The sequence below is a fragment of the Kogia breviceps genome, chromosome 5 (genome assembly GCF_026419965.1).
Source record: "Kogia breviceps isolate mKogBre1 chromosome 5, mKogBre1 haplotype 1, whole genome shotgun sequence".
In the NCBI taxonomy this organism is placed as follows: Eukaryota; Metazoa; Chordata; class Mammalia; order Artiodactyla; family Physeteridae; genus Kogia; species Kogia breviceps.
In genome coordinates, this window is record NC_081314.1 from 92,666,211 (window position 1) to 92,686,867 (window position 20,657).

Consider the following 20,657-nt stretch of genomic DNA (forward strand, 5'->3'; position numbering starts at 1 on the left):
AAGTAGGCTAAAAGGAATGAAATGAGCAACCAAAATGAAGTGTATTGTGACACCAGCAAGGCGGGGGCGGGGGGGACGGGACTAAAAAGCAGGAGAAGGATTTGCAGGGATGCATTTTTTTTTTAAAGCCAGCTTATAAATCAAGGGCATGAGGCTAATGATGACTTTAAAATGGCTAAGGTATTGAACTGATTTTCTTAATCTGTCTTTAATAAGAGAAATGGAACCAAGCCGCTGTTTCAATTAGGTGGTAATGTAGAGTTTGCAAAAATGTCCACAGCTGGTAAGAAAAACCTGGAGACTGTATAAATATGCAGCTCAGCAGATCCCGATGAGATTCATCCTTGAAGTGATGCCTGCAAATAATCCACACAATGTGGGGAAAGGGTAGGCAAAGTGGGGAGGGGCCGGGAGACTGGAAAAAAGGAGGGAAGGCAGGCGGTTAGAAGAGTGCCCTCCACAGCATGCTGGTGGAGATGGGTATTAGAGAAGAGGCCTGTGAGATGTCTTCAGTACGGTCCTGGGAAGCATGCATTAAAGTGTGTGACCACGCCAGGAAATACGCCTTAGGGTAAGTTAGTTAGGGACATGGGGAAGGAGTTGTAGGTGGTGGTCAACCTCACCATGTTTTCCTGCGTGTCTTTAACAAGTTCAAGACGGTTTGCCACGAAATGCAATGAAAGGCATTTTTTGGAAGAGCTACCCTAGTTTTGAAGTTCATATGTTATATTTTGTTCAATCCAGTAAAAATGTGCCAAATACATATCACATGCCTCACCTGTGCTGGAGGGGATGAAGGTGGCAAAAATATATTATATCTAGTCTTTGTTGTTTTTTTAAAAAATATCTTTATTGGAGTATAATTGCTTTACAATGGTGTGTTCGTTTCTGCTGTATAACAAAGTGAATCAGCTATATGTATACATATATCCCCATATCTCCTCCCTCTTGCGTCTCCATCCCCCCCTCCCTATCCCATCCCTCTAGGTGGTCACAAAGCACCAAGTTGACCTCCCTGTGCTATGTGGCTGCTTCCCACTAAGCTTATGAACTCATGGAAGCACCCAAACCAAATGAGAAAATAGTGCAAAATGGTGTAAGCTAAACTGTCAGCATGTAAGGTGCAGGACCTGAGGGCCAGGCCCAGGGACAGAGGTGCTCAAGTGGACTTCCCGAATGGGAAGACATGAAGAAAGGGGCACCTGAAATGGGCTTTAAGGAGGGGAAAGAAGGATCTAGGCAAAGAAGAGAGCATGGGCTGCCCTTGCAGAAGTTAGAATAGCAAGTCGTGTGCATTGGGGGAATAGTAAATAAGCTGATGGGAATAGAGAGCTCAGCTAGAAAGTAGGAGGGCCTCAAGTACAATGGCTAGGAAGAATGCCAACTTGCAAAGGGTTAGAGTCCTCGAAAAAATAACAGAACATGATTTGGCCAGCAAGGAGTTATTTTGCTGTTTTTGAGAGAGAGAGTGACATGAGAAGAGTGAACTTACAGAAAGAGGTCCAGCCTTGGAGAATTCAGGGAGGATTAGAGCATGGACAGATGGTTAGGAGGGTATGCCTTCAATATAAACATCACTTTTCCTGCCCCCACCCTGATTTAAGCCACAAAGCCTCTCAGCTAAATGTTTGAACTGTTCTCTGAACTGGACACCCTACTGGAGTCCTTTTCCTCTTTGGTCAGTCCCAACATGGCAGCCAGAGTGATCCTGTTAACATATAAGCAGAGTATATCACTCCTCTGTTGAGAACCCTCCAATGACTCCTAAACCACACAAGGAAAAGTCCAGTCCTCATAATGCCCCAGAAAGTATTACCTGATCCAGCGCCTGCCTCCCATTCCTTCTCAGACCTCATCTTCTACTTTTTACTTACTCATTGCTATTCCTTAAACATGGTGGCCATACTCCTGCCACAGGGCCTTGGCACCTGCTGCCCCCTCTGCCTGGATAGTTCTTTCCCCAGATGCATATCCCTCCATCCCATTCCCACCTTTACTTAAATATCACCTTCTCAGTGAGGCCTTCCCTGGCCACCCTATCTAAAGTTGTAAACCCTATGCCCCCAACATTTTCTAACTCCCTTCCCTGCTTTGTTTTTCATTCATATGTATCACTTTCTAACATACAACTTTCTCAATTAAACTGTTTCCTGTCTCTCTTACCCTCTATACCCAAGAGGCAGAGTTTTTTGTTTGTTTTGTTCATTGCCGTATTCTCAGCACCTAGAGCAGAACTCAGTAGGCACCCAATCACATATATCAAGTAAATGAATGGATGAATGCATAAATAAATGTCACAGAAAGCTGAGGAGTGTTGAGGATGTAAAGTAGATGGGAGCTCTGGAGAAATGGGGGTTAACTATAGAGAGATATAAGAAGGTGCCAGAGGAGGAAATAGGGAAATGCATGTCCTCTCCTCAGAAGCCCTGCTGTTACTCAGAGTGTCTGAACCATGGGCTGATAAGGCCCAGTTTCATAAAGGGGAATCATCTTTGAAGCACAGTGAACATCTGATTGAGACACATTAAGTGACCTGCTACATGAAAAAATCTCAACCTTTTCTTTCCAGGATATTCCTAATGAGGTTTTGAAACATGTACTTTTCCCCCTCTATCTTTAATTCTGCTTGATATTACTGAAAAAAAAATTCATCTTAATACTGGTCAGAAATCAGTATTAGTATGTTTTATTCACTTCAAGAGTTTATTTTTAAAAGAGTATTTTGAGGCTTCTTATGACAAACATTATAATCCATTGTTTTACAATTAGAAGCCTCAAAGAAACTCAGATATGTGGAAATTGAAAATAAGGAAGAAAAAAGATATGAGATGAGTGATATGGAGGAAAGGAACATGAATGTGAGAGTGAAAAAAAAAAAGACGATAAAAATAAGAAAGGGTGGAAGCAAGCTTCTTCTAAAGTGCCACTATAAAGAAATACTGGTAGGACCAGAGTTGAGGTTAGATCAGTGCAAGCACAAGCCAGTGGGTGTGGGTTTGGGGTTGGGGATAGTGTTGGCTTGCTCCCGCTCTGAGATGGACAAGAGAGGAGATGGGGGGAGGCTTTGCACGAAGGGCCTCATATCCTCTCCACATCCATCTGGTAACATGTGGTCCAGATTGCTAAGGACACAGAAAGCATGTGTGGAGGGACTGGGAGGCTTAAAGGACCTGAGCAATTAACAGGGTTTGGGGAGGGATGGGGAGACTGACGTGACGGCTTGTCATGTGTGCAAAGCAGGGAAGAGTCAGTCCCTGCGCATAAGAGTACAATAAATATCACATCTCTTTCTCTTTCTCTAGTCAACTTTTTCTAAAACCCTGCTTCCATTCCAACAGGTGAGTTGGAAATCTGAAGTTATTCTTGCAACATTCTTCTCTTACCTTTTCTGTCTCAAGGTTATTTCAAAGTCCTGGGGTCTGACACAGTGGTGAGGTGCGGGTAGTGTCTCTTCAGGTTCACCACTTGTGCCCTTCTTTGACAGGACTAGGACACAGAACGGTCTCACCTCCCATATTTCCTGGGGAACCATTTCCTCCGAGGCTCTGCTACATACACAGAAATACCAGAAACAACATGCATGTCTGTATCTCTTTTGAGACGGACCATCCTTTTTTAGTTTGAGAGAAATTGCCTTTCTCTTCAAACTTTGTTCTTGGAACAATGGTTTTAGGCTTCTGGGGAAAAAACGGAAAAGAACAAAACAAACCTCCCCCAAGATGAAGAAACTAACCCCTTGAATGGGGAAGGAGAAAGGGGCAGAATATAGAGAGAAAGCATAAAAACTTAAACATTATCTTTCCACTCACAGAGCCTCCTTAAGTCCATAAATAAATAGTAACCAAACTAATGAAAGGAATCAGCTTCCTCCAATTTCTCTCTTGGTGTGGGCAGTGGAAAAGCACTAACCACATCCCCTTTCACGGAAGGATTTTTCGCCCCAGTCCCTAGCTCCAGGGTTGACCTGCTGCAAAGGGCCCCCTGACCCAAGAACACGCCCTTCCTGGGCTGCCCACACCCACTGACTGAGGGAGCCTGAGCATGGACACGGGCCATTTCTGCTCAGCTCGGGACATGATGCTCCAGACCTCCCCGTGGGGTGGATCGATGTTTGGCAGAACTGCACCACAGTTCTAACCTTTCTCTGCCCAGTTTTGCTTCAGCCCCTTCCCTTCCACAAATGCTCATCTCTAAAAAAAATACCCTGCACACCCAAATCCATCTCAGCATCTGCTTCCAGAGAACCCAACCTGCAACAGTGCATCCAGGAATATGGTCCTAGAAAGTTTATCAATAATACGGGATCTGGGAGCCGAATCCCTAGCCACCCGGCAGGCAATGAGGACCCAACTGATGACAGATGGAACACGGGCATCCTCTGGCCCAATGTGACAGTCCTAAGGGAGAAATAGTAACTATAAGGACAGCGGGATTCCATGAGTTTTGCTAAGAGCCGCTGATACAAAAAAGATAATGGAAAACTGCAGGCAATGAATAGGCAATGGAAAGTCAAATATGAAAGTCAGAGGATCTCCCTGGTAGTTAACAAAGAGGCTCTCATATCCTGCAGCTGAGGCCCAAGCTCAGGAGTAAATCTAGTGCTGATCTCCAGAGACGGTTAAATACCTAACCAAGCAGGCCTGTTACTCACTGGGGGAAAAGGAGGTCCTGACACTTGGGATGGGAATATCTAGGAAGATTCCCCTGAAAAATTTGAATCCCCAGAATCCTAGGGTGACCAACTATCCTGATTTCCAGTGACTGAGGGGTTTCCTGGGATGTGGGACTTTCTGTGATAAAAGTGTGACAGTCCTGGGCAAATCGAGGCTGTTGTTTGTCCTCTAATTCCTCTGAATTCTGAGCCTCTTAGCACTTCCCTTTTGCTTGGAATCAATACAGACACCACTGCCCGCCTTCAAGACAGCCAGTGCCCTTCTCAAGATCTACCTCTACCTCTCCTCCTGGCTATTAGGCTTCTAAGGAGGATTACGTTCCAACATAATCACCCAGGGTCATGCTGGGCCTGATAAGGGAGAAAAGGGACTTTACTCCAAAGAAGCTGCAAGGCCTAGCCAACATCCACTGGCAGATGCAGGGCAGTACCAGTGGGACTGGATTCTGAGGCTGCTTCACTGAGAAGAGCTGGAACGTAAGACTGGATGAGGGAGAGTTTATTGATTTGGGAACACACTCCAGAGATACAGGATTTACAGTTTGGCAAGAACCCCAGGACAGGGTGTCTAGGATGGTACCAAGAAGCATGGAAAAAGCAATGGCCCATATACTAAGTGAACTTGGAATGCCAGAATATCTCGGCAGATTGAGGAGGAAAGAATTAAAGGGCTCAGGATGTGAGCATACCAGAGTAGATATATTATATATTATGTGAGACCTGAAAACCCACCAAAGAAAGGCCTGGAGGAAATACCATGTACCAAGGCCATCAGGAATATGCTAGCGAGGAGCTTTGGCATCATTAAGGTGTTCAGCAATGATGAAAGCACCACAAATGGGGGTAGGATAGTACTCCACATGATAGGATCCCACATAATAAAGGCCAGGTGTGCAACTGCCTAGCAAGGCAGGTGGATGAAGTTATCCTAATGAGCAGCCAGGTGAAGTAACATAATGACCACTTCTGCCTAGCAAAGCATCTTTTTGCTTTGCTTTGATTTGAGCTGACAAACACTGGTCAACAGCATCAATCCTACACTGTAACTTCGGGCTTTACCATCAGTCGGAAGGGAAGTGCTGAGAAGCAGGGAGGCAGGAGATTGTGGACAGGAAGGCTGGTTTGTTCTTAATCACGGTTCATGAACTAATGCCAATTTGGAAACATGTTAGACTAGAATTTCAAAGGACTAAAGTCTGAGATATGAACTATTGATTTTCTGGATGATTTGCCATCTAATTTCTCTAGAGCTTTCTTGTAGCAATTTCAGGTGTAGAAGGAATTTTTTTTTCCTTATGTGGTTCTTTTTGGTAAAAGCATAAACCTCAAGTTGAGGCTTTTCCCAGAACCTTTGGGGAGAAGAAATTCAGAGGCAAAATATCCGATTGCAAGAATTCACGATTCTGTATCTAAACATGAAGACTCATCCAACTTTTTTTTGACTCCCACTTTTGAATTCTTGCCCAAACCATCTGTTTGTGTGGAATATGTCTGGTCTTTTGTTTACCGGCTATATCCTATCCATTCAACACCCAACTAAAATATACTTTCCAGTAAGTTTTCTGGATGGATTGTAACGTGTTCCCCTTTGTTGCTCTGACTTCATTCCAACACTTTTTTGACATTCTGGGGACTGTGCATGTGTATGCACCTGTCTGTGGAAATGTGGCCATGATTCCAGAGTAATGAAGGCTCAGAAAGAGTCAAAGGCTATTTGGTAGTATAATAATATAATAGGAAGGGAGATAGTCTCCCTCCTCATGGTTGTAGGAGTGGAGGAGAAGACCGATGACAGCCAGGTAGACGGTAGCTCTAGTTCCTGATTACTCTATGTCATATGTGCAGTTAGAGACAGTTTACATCAGCAATGTGCTACAGTCAGCTGGCACCAGCTTGCAGGTGCCAATTGTGTATGTCCCTGGTGCCAACTGTGTATGTCCCTTCCCAACTTCAAGTTCAGTGGTGTCATGTCGATAGCTTAACGCTGGCCATGGTCAGAGTATTTACACCATGGAAATCAACAAATGTTGCAAACCAAGTTTTGTTGTTTTTTTTTAAATCCAGTAAGCCGATTTATCAGTGCCCTACCACATGTATTCTTTTTAATATCCCACATCTCCCTTTAAATGGCTCACACTTTCCTCTACATTCTTGAACATACAGAGGGTATTTATAATACTGCTTTAATGTTTTTGTTTACTAATTCTACCCTCTAGGTCAGAGGTTGGCTACCTGTAGGTCAAATCCAGCCTTCAATATGACCCATGAGCTAAGAATGGCTTCACATTTTTAATGGGTTGTAGAAAACAAACAAACATCATTAGCAGTCAGGGAAATTAAAATAAAAAACACAATGAGATAGCACTTCACACCCACTAGGACAGCTATAATCAAAAAGAACAGACAACAACAAGTGTTGGTGAGGATGTGGAGAAATTGGAACCCTGGAACCCTCGTACACTGTTGGTGGGAATGTAAAATGGTGCAGCATCTTTGCCAAATAGTCTGGCAGTTCCTCAAAATGTTAAGCCAGAGTTTCCATATGATCTAGCAATTCCACTCCTAGGTATATATGGAAGAAAAATAAACACATATGCTCACACAAAGACTTGTACATGAATAATTCATAATTATTTCCAAAAAGTAGAAACAACCCAAATGTCCCTCAACTGATGAACAGATAAAATGTGGCATATCTATAAAATGGAATATTATTTGGCAATAAAAAGAAATGAATGATAAATGCTACACCATGGTTGAACCTTGAAAACATTATGCTAAGTGAAAGAAGCCTACACATTATAGGATGCAATTTACATATAATGTCCAGAACAGGCAAATTCACAGAGACAGAAAGTAGACTGGTGTTGCCAGGGACTGGGAAGGGGAAGGAGGAATGGAGGCAGGGAGCAGCTGGGAGTGGGTTTCTTTCTGGGGTGATGAAAATATTCTAAAATTGACTTTGGTGATGATTACACAACTCTCTGAATAACTAAAAAGCACTGAGTTTTACAATTTAAGAGGATGAAAATTATGGTATCTCAATAAAATGTTTGTTTTAAAATGGTTCCTAGATTTTGAGATTTCACAGACCAATAAAGCATCCCTCCCTAAAACAAAATACAGGGATCCATCAGAGATGCCAACTCTTTTTTAAAAATAAGAACATTTAAAAAGTTACCATCTAGCATCGATATCATTTCATAAAAGAAGGACATTTTAACACCTAAGGACTAATCAGGAATGGAGAACAATTCTTTAAGTGGAATAAATTTAGTTTCGTTAAAAAAGTGTTAAGTCTTCCACAAGCAATTACAATAATATGTAACTTGTCACGTTTTAAAAATATTTCTAATACTGTTTGAAGTATAAAAGTACTATTACTATTTTTAAAATCATTTTTTAAAAGGACTCCAGTATAGAAATCTACTATTTCTATAAAAGATGTTCTTTAAATCTTGAATTTTACAGTCATATAATTAGGCTATTAATTTTAAAATGTATTTTAATATTTGATTTATTGATAATGAAAAAGTTTAGTTGATAAAAGCTTTATTCAAAACATGTCAAGAACCACATCGTTCAAAACTTCAAAAATAAAAGACAATTTCTGGTAACTTAAAAATAAAAAGTATCTAAAAACAACCACATTAACATCTACTATTTATAATACAATCTCAAAATCAAAGCTAATCTTAGTATTTCTATTTCTTGCCACATTTGAGCTAGAATCCTCCTCCTTATCCCACTACATTGTTATGAAACCCTTTCAGTTTTAACACTTAAAATACAATTTGGGTATTTTCTGTATACTATTGATCTTTTCCCATATGGAAAAATTAAAATAGTTCAAATGATTAGAAACTAATTTTCACTTTAAAAAGAAAAAGAACAGTTTAGTGAAACATTTCTTTTGAAAACAATGGGTGGATTAGTAATCTGAATTGAGCTACACAAGAACACATTTTTACCCGAGGACTCTCCAGATTATTCACTATGCATTTATATAGTACAGGACATTTGATAAATATTTTGCATCATTTTTTTTTTGTCAAGACTCTTAACACCCAGGTGCTGTGAAATAGCAGAATTAACCTTAGTTTATACAGGGAGAACCAAGGCACCATGGTGAGATCTTGCCAGTGCCAGAGTGAGACCTCATTTACCTTCTGACTTATGTCCAGAGCGAGATGCCTCTTTCTGGAGGACATTAATTTATTCAATCATGGAAGTAAGAGCATGTGGGATTTGTTGTGGGATAACTAGTTTTGGCTCTGTAAGTAAAAAGTTCAGAGGATGGACAAGGTAGAGAGGACAATTTCACTGTGAAAGGGGGTAATGGGAAGAAAGTTAAAACCAGGGTACAGACTCTATTCAGACAAAGATCACTTTTCAGAAATAAAAACAGCAAAACAAGGATAGGAAAAAATACTAGCTACAGAGTTTCTCATTTCTAAGCCAAGGGGCTTTTATAAAATCACTTTAAAAGTAGGAGCTCTCGTGAAGACAGCCCTTAAACATCTTATTTTTCCCCCTCCATAAAACCTCTATGAGGTGGAGAGTACTAACTTACAGGGATGAAACTGAGAAGTAAGTAAGTTAAGAGGTTAAGACCACACGGAAAATGAATAGGCTGGAGCAGATGTTATGTCTTAAGCTTCGGCTTAGAAATAGAAACAGAAGGTAGAGGATAAACAGGAACTTTTCTGGATAGACAAGTGGAATAATCCAGGGATTCAGTAGCAACACCACCTACTTAACATTTTTTTTACAAAGGACGTGGAATTTCAAGTACACAGTGAAACCTAAGATGACAAATGCTCTTCTGGGTATTGAAATGCTCAGTTGAAGGGAATACAGCAATAAGTTCTCATGAAACCATGTGAAAAAACAGGCATTAATGAGCCACAGTGTGGGTAAGTGCAAACCAATGCATTTAGGACAAAACACTGCTGCCTGTAGTTACAATATGATGGACATGGAGCCATCAACATGACTTGTGAGAAGAAATTAACTTAGCCTGATCAATGTGTTAGGGTGGATTTAAAAAAAAAAAAAAAGCTGGTCATTATTGGCAAGAATAATGAAAACCAAAATAGTGGTGCCCATGCATTTGGGAATCAGTGGAATCCTGGGCTTTATAGACCCATTGTGAGTTATTAAGGGACGTTACAAATGTTTGAAGTTCGTTCCTAACCTCTGGAGACACATAAAACATTTCTTCATGGGTGTCAGACATATTTGTAGCAGGACAGGCCACAGTTCTAAGCCAGTGCAGACAATCTGATGTTCTGGATTCCCAGGGGGGCTTTCCCTCGAGGCCTCCTCTAATCGACTTTACAGTTCAGTCCTGTGCCATGATAATAAATACAACCGGTCCAGGCCCTGATACCAAGTGTCCTGCTGGGCTACAGGGAACCTGATCATAAAATCTTTGAATGGTAAGGCTGGGAAAAACCTCAAGAAGGGAACTGTTCAGTCTCCTGCCTCTAGATGGAGTAAAACACTGAAACATCTCAGGAAGCTGGTTTTTGTTTATTAAAGATTGTTTGGGATGGCAGTTGTAATCTAATAATAACTTCAAGTCCATTAGTCTATCTCCTTGAGTCCAAAGGACATGCCATGTCAATCATGTGCAAGTGGCAACTGTAAACAACACAGCTCTAGGATGGGAGCACTTAGAGGACATGGCCCTGCCAACCTTTAATTCACAGAGATGCTGCTTTTTTCCATAAATATTCACAACATCTGTTCCCCTGAAACTCAGGCCTTTATCCTTATACCTCACAGCTAGAGGTACCAGATACTGCATATAACTAGAACTTTTTGGTGTAGGGAGGTATGTAGGTATGTAATTTGATATATATCATGGCTTTAGCCCCCAAACACTGACTATTCTGGGGAATGGACCAATGGAAGTGATTTATTCCCAACCAATGGAATGGAGAATCCTTTTATCTATCAGTGGTGGTTTCCCTTCTCCCTGAGATACAGAAGGAACTTCCACATCATGGTCTCAATTGATAATGTTTGATAAAAAGATGTTTAGGGCTTCCCTGGTGGCGCAGTGGTTGAGAGTCCGCCTGCCGATGCAGGGGATACGGGTTCGTGCCCCGGTCCGGGAGAATCCCACATGCCGCGGAGCGGCTGGGCCCGTGAGCCATGGCCGCTGAGCCTGTGCGTCCGGAGCCTGCGCTCCGCAACGGGAGAGGCCACAACAGTGAGAGGCCCACGTACCACCAAAAAAAAAAAAAAAAAAAAGATGTTTAATGTCATCTGAATTTTTGACATTCTGTTTCATTCTAGTCTACTCAGCTCCAAACTTCCACAGTCAAATAAACGTGAGTAGAGACTAACTAACCTAATAAGTGGAAATACAGTAGAAATAAACCTAATATTTTATATATTTCCACTGTCAAGGTAAATATGGCCTCTGTTCCTACCTCTAACCTTTTTACAGAGATAATGCTAAAGCAAAGATAATAAAATGGGCCTGAAATAGTGAGATGTTTGTAGATGTGAGGGTTCTGTTGTATGTGTGAACTCCAAAATTTTTTTCAACTGTGAATTTTAAGTTGGCTTCTCTCCCCTCTGCCTGTCTTTCTCTCTCTGATGCATACACACACACACACACACACACACACACACCCCTTTAACAAGGAAAAGGCTGTCACTACGAGGGAGAAATGCCAGCAGGCAGCAGGTGGCTGACTTTAGAGCAGTGAATATACCTCACCCCAGTGTGAAGGTGTGATAAAACAAGGAATCCTTAAGAAATTCTGTTATGTTGAATGTAATTTGAATTATTTTGGCACATGTTAATTGGTCTTAATATACACCCTAGGAGTGTTTAGTTAACATTTAAAGTTTCCTAGCTGGGAATACACCCTCCAAAAGTTGTTAGTTAGCATTTGAAAAACTCAAGTCACTTCAGAGGTTACTACCGTAAGAACTCAGTGCCAGAGACTTTGTTAATAAGTGATTGTTTTCAGTGGTCAAGTTAGTGGTGTTAAATGTATGTGGACTGGCCCAAATACCATAGGGCACTCCATCCCTTTCACGAACAGGGCATAAAGTTCTAGCAAGCCCACTAGTCCTAAGATTCCTAGATTACTAACCTGTTCTATGTCTAGAAGTTGAACAGAAATCAGGCTGCCTGACACCAAATCTGCTGTAATATTATTGGATTCATTTCTAATAACCCTTTTACATAAGATATCGTTGGGTTCTCTAAAACAATGTGGAGTGGGGACTTTTTCAAGCTTACATGACAGGTTGACTATTACAGGATGTCTGTTCTGGTGCCTGAGTGTTTATAAAGATGAATGATGCAGACACCGGCTTAAAATCTGATTTCAGTGTAATATACCACCTGGTAAGGTTAGGGGGGAGGAGACGTACAGCCCTCACCCAACCCCTACCTACTGAAGGCCACTAAACCACCTAATAATTGCAAGTGACTAAATTGGCAAAGTCCAACTTACAACAATTTTCTTTAATGGAGGGAACACAAGTACCTTTCAGGGGCCATAAGATTCATCCAGGCATAGTCCATAGTTGAGTAGGCTTACAAATAGCAGTTTCTAGTTTAACAGAAGAACCGGAAGTCCCTGGTCCTCCTAGGTCGTCTGTAAATGGCCCAAGGATGAAGGGTGCTGCCAGTTCAGCACAGGAACAAGAGAAGCATAGAGCTGAACCACAGGTGGGGGCCCTGACACTTCTACTTTCACAACCTTCCTCCTTCTTCTGGCTTTCTACCAGAGCCAGCTCTCTTTCCAGATGTCCACTCTGTAACAGTGCCACCACCCCCTGGGAGTTCAATGAAGGTGAAACAAACTCAAAGGGGCAGTAAGTATATCAAATTACTAAGCTGAGAAAGAGATGTCAGAAGTTTGTGCCCTCTAAGACCAAACCAACTGGGATGGAGTGGCTTTAATTATTCGGTTGGTTATTTTTGCAGAGATGGTTAATCTAATGGGTATGAGACTCTTTCTGAGCATTTTGAGAAGTTCAAAAAGTAAGTAAAAATGAGCACATGCAATTGCTTTCTTCTCAGTAAACATTTTTTTTAATGGTTTTCTTCCATGTACCCTCTTACACCTCTGTTTTCCAAAAAAATCAAGAAAGCCTCTTCCCTAACACCACTCCCCAAGAGCAGACTTAAAAGAAGTTAACAGCTGACTGATGATTAGTGTGGTCTGTGGGTGTGCAGCATAGGAGTGGGAGCCTTTCTGTCCCCACAGGGTCTCCTGGAAGGGGACAAAACAGGAGCTTGGTTCTAGTCAGTGAGATGATTCTTGTAAGGTACTTGCCCTGGAATCCAGTCCATACTATACACTCAATAATGGTAGTTATTATTAGCAGTAATCTGTTAAACAAGAGGAACCACAGGTCAACAGAGCTTAAAAGGCTAAAATCCAGATATCAAGCTTTCCATATGACAAATGCTTATTATAGAAAAGGGATGTCTTCCACTTGCACTTGGCTGTACTCAAATTAGCTCGAACTGAAATTTTCACCTGCCACTTGGTTCTCCCTGGGGAGATGCTATGGTACTCAAAATGCTGGCAAGGGTGCTGGGAGTTCCAGTTCAATATGCAACAGTAATAGAGTCATGGGTATTTTCATTTGAAGAGAACTTACAATTTCCCATCCATTATTATCTTCTTTAACTCTCCCCACATTTCTGAGAGGCTGACAGGGAAAGTATTACAATCTCTGCTTTACAGATAGGGGCAACTGATGTCCTAGCCAGATTAAGTGGGAGTAGAACCTATTCTTCTGATTCTTGATATAATGGTCTATCCTCTATGCCCCAGGGAAAAAGAGGCTTGAAGAAAGCCTCTATTGGATATAAAGAACAGCACTGAGAGACCAGCAGACTGCAGGGGAAAATTGCACAATGAAAAACAAAATAGTAAATTTTACACTACTGTGAAAGAGGAATTAGGAAATCATTCTCAAAAGATGGATGAAAAAACAGATTATCCCTATAAGTAAACAAGGCCATAAAAAATTAATGAGGGGACCAGTTCATTTAGTTTACAGCACATTTCTTTACTATCTACTATGTGCATGTTACAGGGAAGCCTAGCACAGGTTAAGAATTTTATATTACATGTCCTAAAGAGCGTGGACCTCTTCAATTTTAGAACATATAAGGCGGCCAGGGATAGGGGAGTCCTCATAGAAAATAAATCACTGCCATTTAAGAATTAACCTAAATTCTTATCCCATTACGTCAGAGCAATCCTAACTGGTACAGATGCTTTATTTTAGTGTGGTGTGCAAAGAACCTGGTGATCTGCTACTGCAGCGATGATGCACGCTCCTGGAGCTTGGGCCGCCTACAAAATAGGCAATCAAGGCTGTGTGTTTAAGATGGAGCATGCACGCTCCCCCTTGAAACGCAAAACTGCAACCCTAAGTGGATAAGCACTCTGGGGATTTATTTCTGTTGCAGTTTTAATAAACCAGTTATGGGAAGAGTATCTAGTATCAGCTGTGGCTTATGTCCCTAAGCCTCACTCACTGACCTTTAGGAGTCTAACTTCCAAATTTAAATGGCCATCGTCAAGTGGTCTAGCCTCCAAATTTAGAGAGCAACAGGCTAATTTTGGATGGTATTTTGTCCTTGAGGGGGCTGGCGGATCAAACCCCTTTAAAGCTCCTTTAAAATACTGAGCTCTATTCCACTCAGTATTTAGAGAGAACAGATGGGAGGCACCAGGATAAGCAATTATATAGCTTCTGTGACCCATGTAAGGGGCCAACAGCTATAAAATCTACCAGTCTGTTAAAGAAATATCATAGCTGACAGAGAGGCAAAGAGGATATTGAACTAGCTGGCTGTTGAGAGAAGTGTCTACATCCTGAGATTTCTTTTCTATAACTACACCGAGAATGTTAAAAATTGCAATAGTGGCTTCTTGATGGTAGGGAGGGTAGAAGACAGGTCAAAGGGCTCTGAAACTCAGTGCTTCCAACTCTCTTTCCCTAGTGCAAATGGAGACATCTCAACTCCCCTCTAGGTCCAGGGTCTACTTTTGTGACACTAATTCAACAACCTGCTTCCCAGCAGCACCTAGAAACCATCTCCTATGTGTAAGACATTTTTAAAGCTCACTAAAGGAGGCAATGCACCACAGGATCCTCCTCTGTAACATCTAGTATGTATAAAACACTTCCTTATCAAGGAGAGCTCTGACTAGAGTCATCTTTCGGTTGGAAAACAACTGCAAGGATCCCTACACCTTCAGTTACATTAACTCACTGATGGGATTCCAAGTAATAAAGTCAGATATCTTCGTTCTGTGTCTGCTTGCTAGCAAGGGCAGTACACTAACTCTGAGGTAACATAGTGAAACAGCAATGACGGTCCTTGGAATTTACCCTTTGATTCCATGTAACCATCATCTTTTACAGAATTGCTGGTCACCCAGGTAATGGAGAGGGGTGGTGTATTACTACTGTAGAACCACCTGGATAATTTGTCTGACAAAGCATGGCAACTGAAAAAAGGAAACAAACACACAGGCAAGAACTAGAGCCAGCAAAACGTGAATCATAATGTATCTTTGGTACCCCATTAGAAATCTATGTTAATATTCTCCTATTCCCTTGAAGCTCAGGTTGGAAACGTGTACTATTTTATTTTAGTGCTTATGTCACTCTTTCCTAATACATGACAAGTCTGCAGTGTTTTTTTTATGTCTGTGACAGACCCATAATCTTCCAGAACACATAGTAAAGCAATGCTTTTCCTAAGATATGAGGGCAGATGATTGACACTTGCACATGTACCTGTGTTCTTTCCTCTGCTCACCCCACTATAATTGCTACCTTCAAGCCCATCGAGGAAAAGTTGGCAAAGGGAGGTGAGAAAACTCCAGACTGGTCAGTCCCTGTATTGTTTGAGTTTTAGTAGCTCTTTACTCTTATTAGTGACCAGTTAAAGTAGGAGAAGAGGGATGAAGGACCACACTTGGGTTTAGCACATATGCCATATTAAAGGCACTTTTTATTTTTTTAGGTTTTCAAATTCTCTACCTGGGTTTTAAGAGTAGGGGTTATTTCATGATGATTTTCCAGCAGGCTTTCTTCTGAGGTAGATAAAACACAGACAATAAAAAGTCTGAAGAATGCAAAGGGTAGCCAAAGCCTGTGTGGATAGGATTAGTCTGAAAGAAATTTCCGTAGTGAAAGCTGAGCCTGTCATATACAACACCACAGAAAAGAGGGCTCAAGGCTCAAGGCTGTCCACCATTTATACAGGGCTTCTAGAATTTAATAGGTGGGAAATAGGCTAATCTGGACTATAAAGAACAGAACTGTGGGAACAATGACTGAGTAAGAGAAGAACCCTGGTTAGCACACAGCTCATCAAGACTAGGCCGATAATAGCAAGAAATATGCATCCCTCAGGACCTTGGTGATCAAGAAGGAATGCATATTACAATATCACAAGAGTCTAAAAGAAACCAACAGACTTGAAGGTCTGAACTGTCTTTTGTTATTGTTTCTGGGATAAACAACAAATTTTGCCTCTTTTCTCAGGCCTCCTGTTTGTAAGCAGGTATTGTAATTGTATTAAGCATGTCAGGAAAAGCCAAATCCCAACTAAATAATTAGTGAGATGGATTTTGAGCTCCTTTTCCTGCCCATTTGAGTTACAGATGAACAGGCTGGTCTGCCTGAGACCCAGTGAGGTTAATACTCCCAGCTGGGGCCTTTAGTTCTGGAGAATCACTGCTGTCATCCCAGGCAGATGCTCTACTTTTAAATGAACATGCCATTGTAGGCCAAATGTTAGTAGTTAAACACCATCATCACAGAAACACACAAAGCTAGAGTCAAGTTCACAAGCACAGCTGGTGATTAAGAAACTCTTAATGAAAGGAAGAAATGTGCTATTGACTCCGAGTCATTCATCACTACTTCTGATATACTTAGACTGGGATTGTTTTATATGAGACAGAATAAAATCATACCTATTGGCCTCAGTTTACCTCCCTTAGTCTAAGAATAAACATTTGTTAGAACACCATTGGAGAAAGAGGACAATCACACGTAATGTTCCCGTGGGTTGATGTAGACTCTCTCCAGCTCACGGCTTGGATGACATTTGCCAGGACTCCCATCTTCGTAGCACATCTGATTGTAGAGGGGGTACATCTGCTGAATCCCATCTTCTCCCACTGGATTCTCATCTTCATAGTCAAATCTTCTGCTATTCAGTCCATTCTAAAAATTCAAACATTGCTTACATTATCAGAGCAGCTGTTTGTATTTTTTCTAGCTCTTGGGTAAAAACAGGCAAGAACAGAATTCATTACACACAAGCAATTGAATGGCAAGGTACAGTTCAACAACTTATCATTTTCCAGTCACTTGTTGCTTACAATACCTGTACAAGAGTGGTGGCATCTCCTAAAATTGTGACTAATGAGGACTGTGGTCAGTTTTAGGTTTCAAAATTTGGAACTGGTATCAGTTAAGGTAAACTGGAGAAAAACAAGGTTGTGAACTGCAGGAGTCTCTCAGCAAGGCTCAAGCTTGGAATCCATGCATGAGATAATACCGAGAACTAAAACAACCAAAACAAAACCAAAAGAAGCTTCAGGATTCAGCACTGGGGAATTAGGGAAGAGACACAGTGAAATGAACTGGTATTTGACTATATGCCCAACGTGGCTGAGGATAAGAAATGCTGTCAAAAAACAGCCTCTTGTCTTGACCTTTCTTCCTTGCTTGACTCTGGGTCACAGCTGACACCATAAAATGAACCTCCCTGATGTTCTGTGGTGTGTCTGGTACTGAGCCTCTGTCAGGTTACTGGTTTCATAAAACTTGATTACTTCTAAGAGGAATAAGCAAGCTCAAGGACTTTACAAAAATCACACCACAGATGGTCAGATAGCAGAAGTGAATAAAACAAAATTTCATGGAAATAAAACAGTATTTTAATAAACATGGTGGTCCCCGGCTCCGCCTGGGCTGACCCTACTAGAGGACCATGTTACTTACAGAGCGCTGGAGACTGCCAACCTCTCTACCTTTGAACTGAGTCTGCAGAGGCAAGTGTTCAGTCTGGAGGGAGAAGACAGAAAAAGACATGCACTCTAAAGCACCAAGCACATGATAAGACATATCAACCAAGACCACTAAGACTCCTGTTTTTAAAAGAGCCAACCATGTCTCGTTAAATGTCTGCCAACTAAACAAAATGTTTCACATGAGGATGGGAAAAGCAACTACATTTCCTGAGAGTTGTCTCTCTCTCCTGGCTCCAAACTTCTTGTAGAAGGAAGAAAATATACAGAACATCTGCTGCAGAAGCTCTCATGCAAACTTGTTTACATCTTACTTGAGGTAACATTCAGCACAGGTCTCTTGCCTTTTCTCAGTGGAAGAGTCTGATATTTTGAATTGACTGAAAAGGGTTTGGAGTGGTAATGAAATATTTTATAGATGTATACATGGTCTGCTTTCGTTTCCTGTTGCTATTCCCTGCCTTCCAACCCCATACAGATCATAAAAGGGTTCATCGTTTTCAAACCTCAGCCTAAGAGAATCTTTCTCAGCTTCCCTTTCATTTATAAACACATACTTACCCTTCAGCCCCAAGTTCAAATACCATCCCTTTCAGGAAGTGAAGCACAAAACCCTCAGACAGAGAGAGCCACTCTCCTTTCCGTGCTTTCACAGCATGTGTTACCACAATTATTTATTTGCTTTCTTCTTCACTGGACAATGTCTTTATTTTATAGATGACTAAAACTGGGGCTCAGAGTGGTTAAGTAAGGTGTCTCCAGTCACACAGCTGGTAAGTTGTAGATACTCTGCCTGATTCCTAAACCTATACTTTTATACCCATGCTTCTGGCTCAGTGCCTGGAAAATAGATGTTCAATAAATATAACAAAAGAATGCCTGAAAGTCCCAGCATGTAGGCATATCTATCAACATGCTCTTCATTTCACTGTCTTTGCTCATGCTGTCCTTTTTGTCTGGAAGGTCTGCCACTTAACCTCTGGCACTTGAAATACTACCCATCTTGGTCTGACTGAAGTCATTTGTTTTTTTTCCTAAAAGGCTTTTCCACACTACCCACCAAAGTTTATTTACTCCTACTTTTCCTATTGTTCTTGTTTATACCTCCATTATAGCAGATAGCATGCTCTGTCAGTTTTATGGTTCCTAATGTCTGTAATCTTTCAACCTAGTAAACAGTGAACCTCTTTTGGTCATCCTCCTCCACCCCCACACCCTAGCCTGTGGTTCTGCAACAGTAAGAATTCAACAGTTAACCAATAACTTCATTGAAATATGAACTATCAACTCTTGATATTCTATATCATATGCCATGTTATCCAAATTATAAGTTATCTATGACAAATTCATTCCCCCTGTCACATTCTGCACGATGCTAGGGTGCTTCCCACATGACTATTGATACTGACAGTACACACTGGTAAAAGTCCAAGGCAGGGCCTGCTTCATGGACCTTGTATCGCCATCTTGACATGCTTAATTTTTAAACAAGGGGCCCTGCATTTTTGCTTTGCACTGAGCCACCCAAATTACATAGATGGTGCTGGTCCAAGGAAAATAGACTCAGAAAAAAAATAACCTAAAATTAAAATTAGCATTTTCTTTTGTTCCTTGGTTATTTTAGATGAGCCATGGCTTTATGAGCAATAACAGCATTGCTAACCTTTTCTCATGGCCTGAGATATAAAATCAGCCCGAAGCGGTACACTTGAAAATACTGGACAAGAAAAGGGAATTCCTAGGACTGAGCAGGAAGAAATGCTGTCTGGACACCATGAACAGTCTTCACTCGCACTGAATGGACAATTAGCAAATGTTAAGTTCTTCTTCTCTACCCAATATTGTAATCCTTCATCAATAATCATTATACCTCACATGAGCCCATGAATTTTGTAGTACAATAGTTAATCAAATTCTTTATATAGACAGAAGCCCCAAACATCCTAGGGATGGCCCTGCATTAGGGACCAGGGCTACGCAAGAGCATGCTGTGCTTGCCTCTGCATTACGTGGCCATTTAGCTTCTGACAAGATACCTAAGGAACAAAATTTAATCTAAATTCCTGGTACATGTGCTCTCTTTCCGCTAGTCCATAAACTACCCTAAACGTTGCATATTCTTATTTTTAATAAAGTTAATCACCACAGTATACAGAAAAGTGTCTTGCATGATAACCTTTCATATGGTTGGTGCTTGGTATATATAAACTGAATTACCTATAATATTTTAACTGATGGATACATGATATATATTATTCTATTATTCTTGTGGTTTTTCCCAGAAAGCCTTGGGATACTCTGAATCTCTAATACGTATTTTGATTTCCCTCCTTACATCTGTAACAATCAATTTCTATTGAGCTACAAACCCATATTCACTTTCCTGATTTACTAAAGTCATGTAGACTTTCATTCTTGTCTTCCAAGGTGCTAACGACACTAGTTTTTCAAGTTTTATTATATATTATCTTAATAAATGTTTTTACTTTCTCTGACTCAACAAATAAACCAAAACCTCTACATTTTACTATGTGTTATATTTTAATCTGTTTCCATGTAGATAATATTTTAAAACCCCATAAACAGAGCTTTTAGAGTTACTAAGGTTTATTTTCGGGGATGACAGAACCAAGATTTCAAGTTGCTTTTGTCAACAAGTCTACAATCACCCTGGATACTCTGCTTGCTCTGGCAGTGAAAGAACTTCAAACTAGAGTTCCATTTGGAACCATTATCCCCACTACCAAGTTGGAGTCCTTTTGGTCTTCTCTCTTGATTTATAATTTCACCCTCAAAATGCTCTGTACTTCCTTCCATGTCTCCCTTTTGCTCAGACTCTTTCATTGTGATCTATAAACTGTAAACATTGTTCTTTTTAAACACATTCTCCTACCTTCCCAAACTTTTCTCTAAAATGTTCCTAGCCCCAACTG

At 41.0% G+C, this 20,657-nt stretch overlaps 1 protein-coding gene across 1 annotated transcript in view; it reads right to left on the reverse strand.

Annotated features, from left to right (window-relative positions):
- Positions 1-11,018: 11,018 nt before the first annotated feature.
- The window catches only part of NECTIN3 (nectin cell adhesion molecule 3), a 133,873-nt gene continuing 124,234 nt past the window's right edge, over positions 11,019-20,657 (reverse strand). The window contains exons 8-9 of the mRNA XM_059063876.2: positions 17,699-17,761; positions 11,019-16,915 (exon numbers count right to left, since the gene is read on the reverse strand). Of these exons, the coding sequence (XP_058919859.1) occupies positions 16,736-16,915; positions 17,699-17,761 (243 nt within the window). The 3' untranslated portion in view covers positions 11,019-16,735. The remainder of the gene's footprint in view (positions 16,916-17,698; positions 17,762-20,657) is intronic.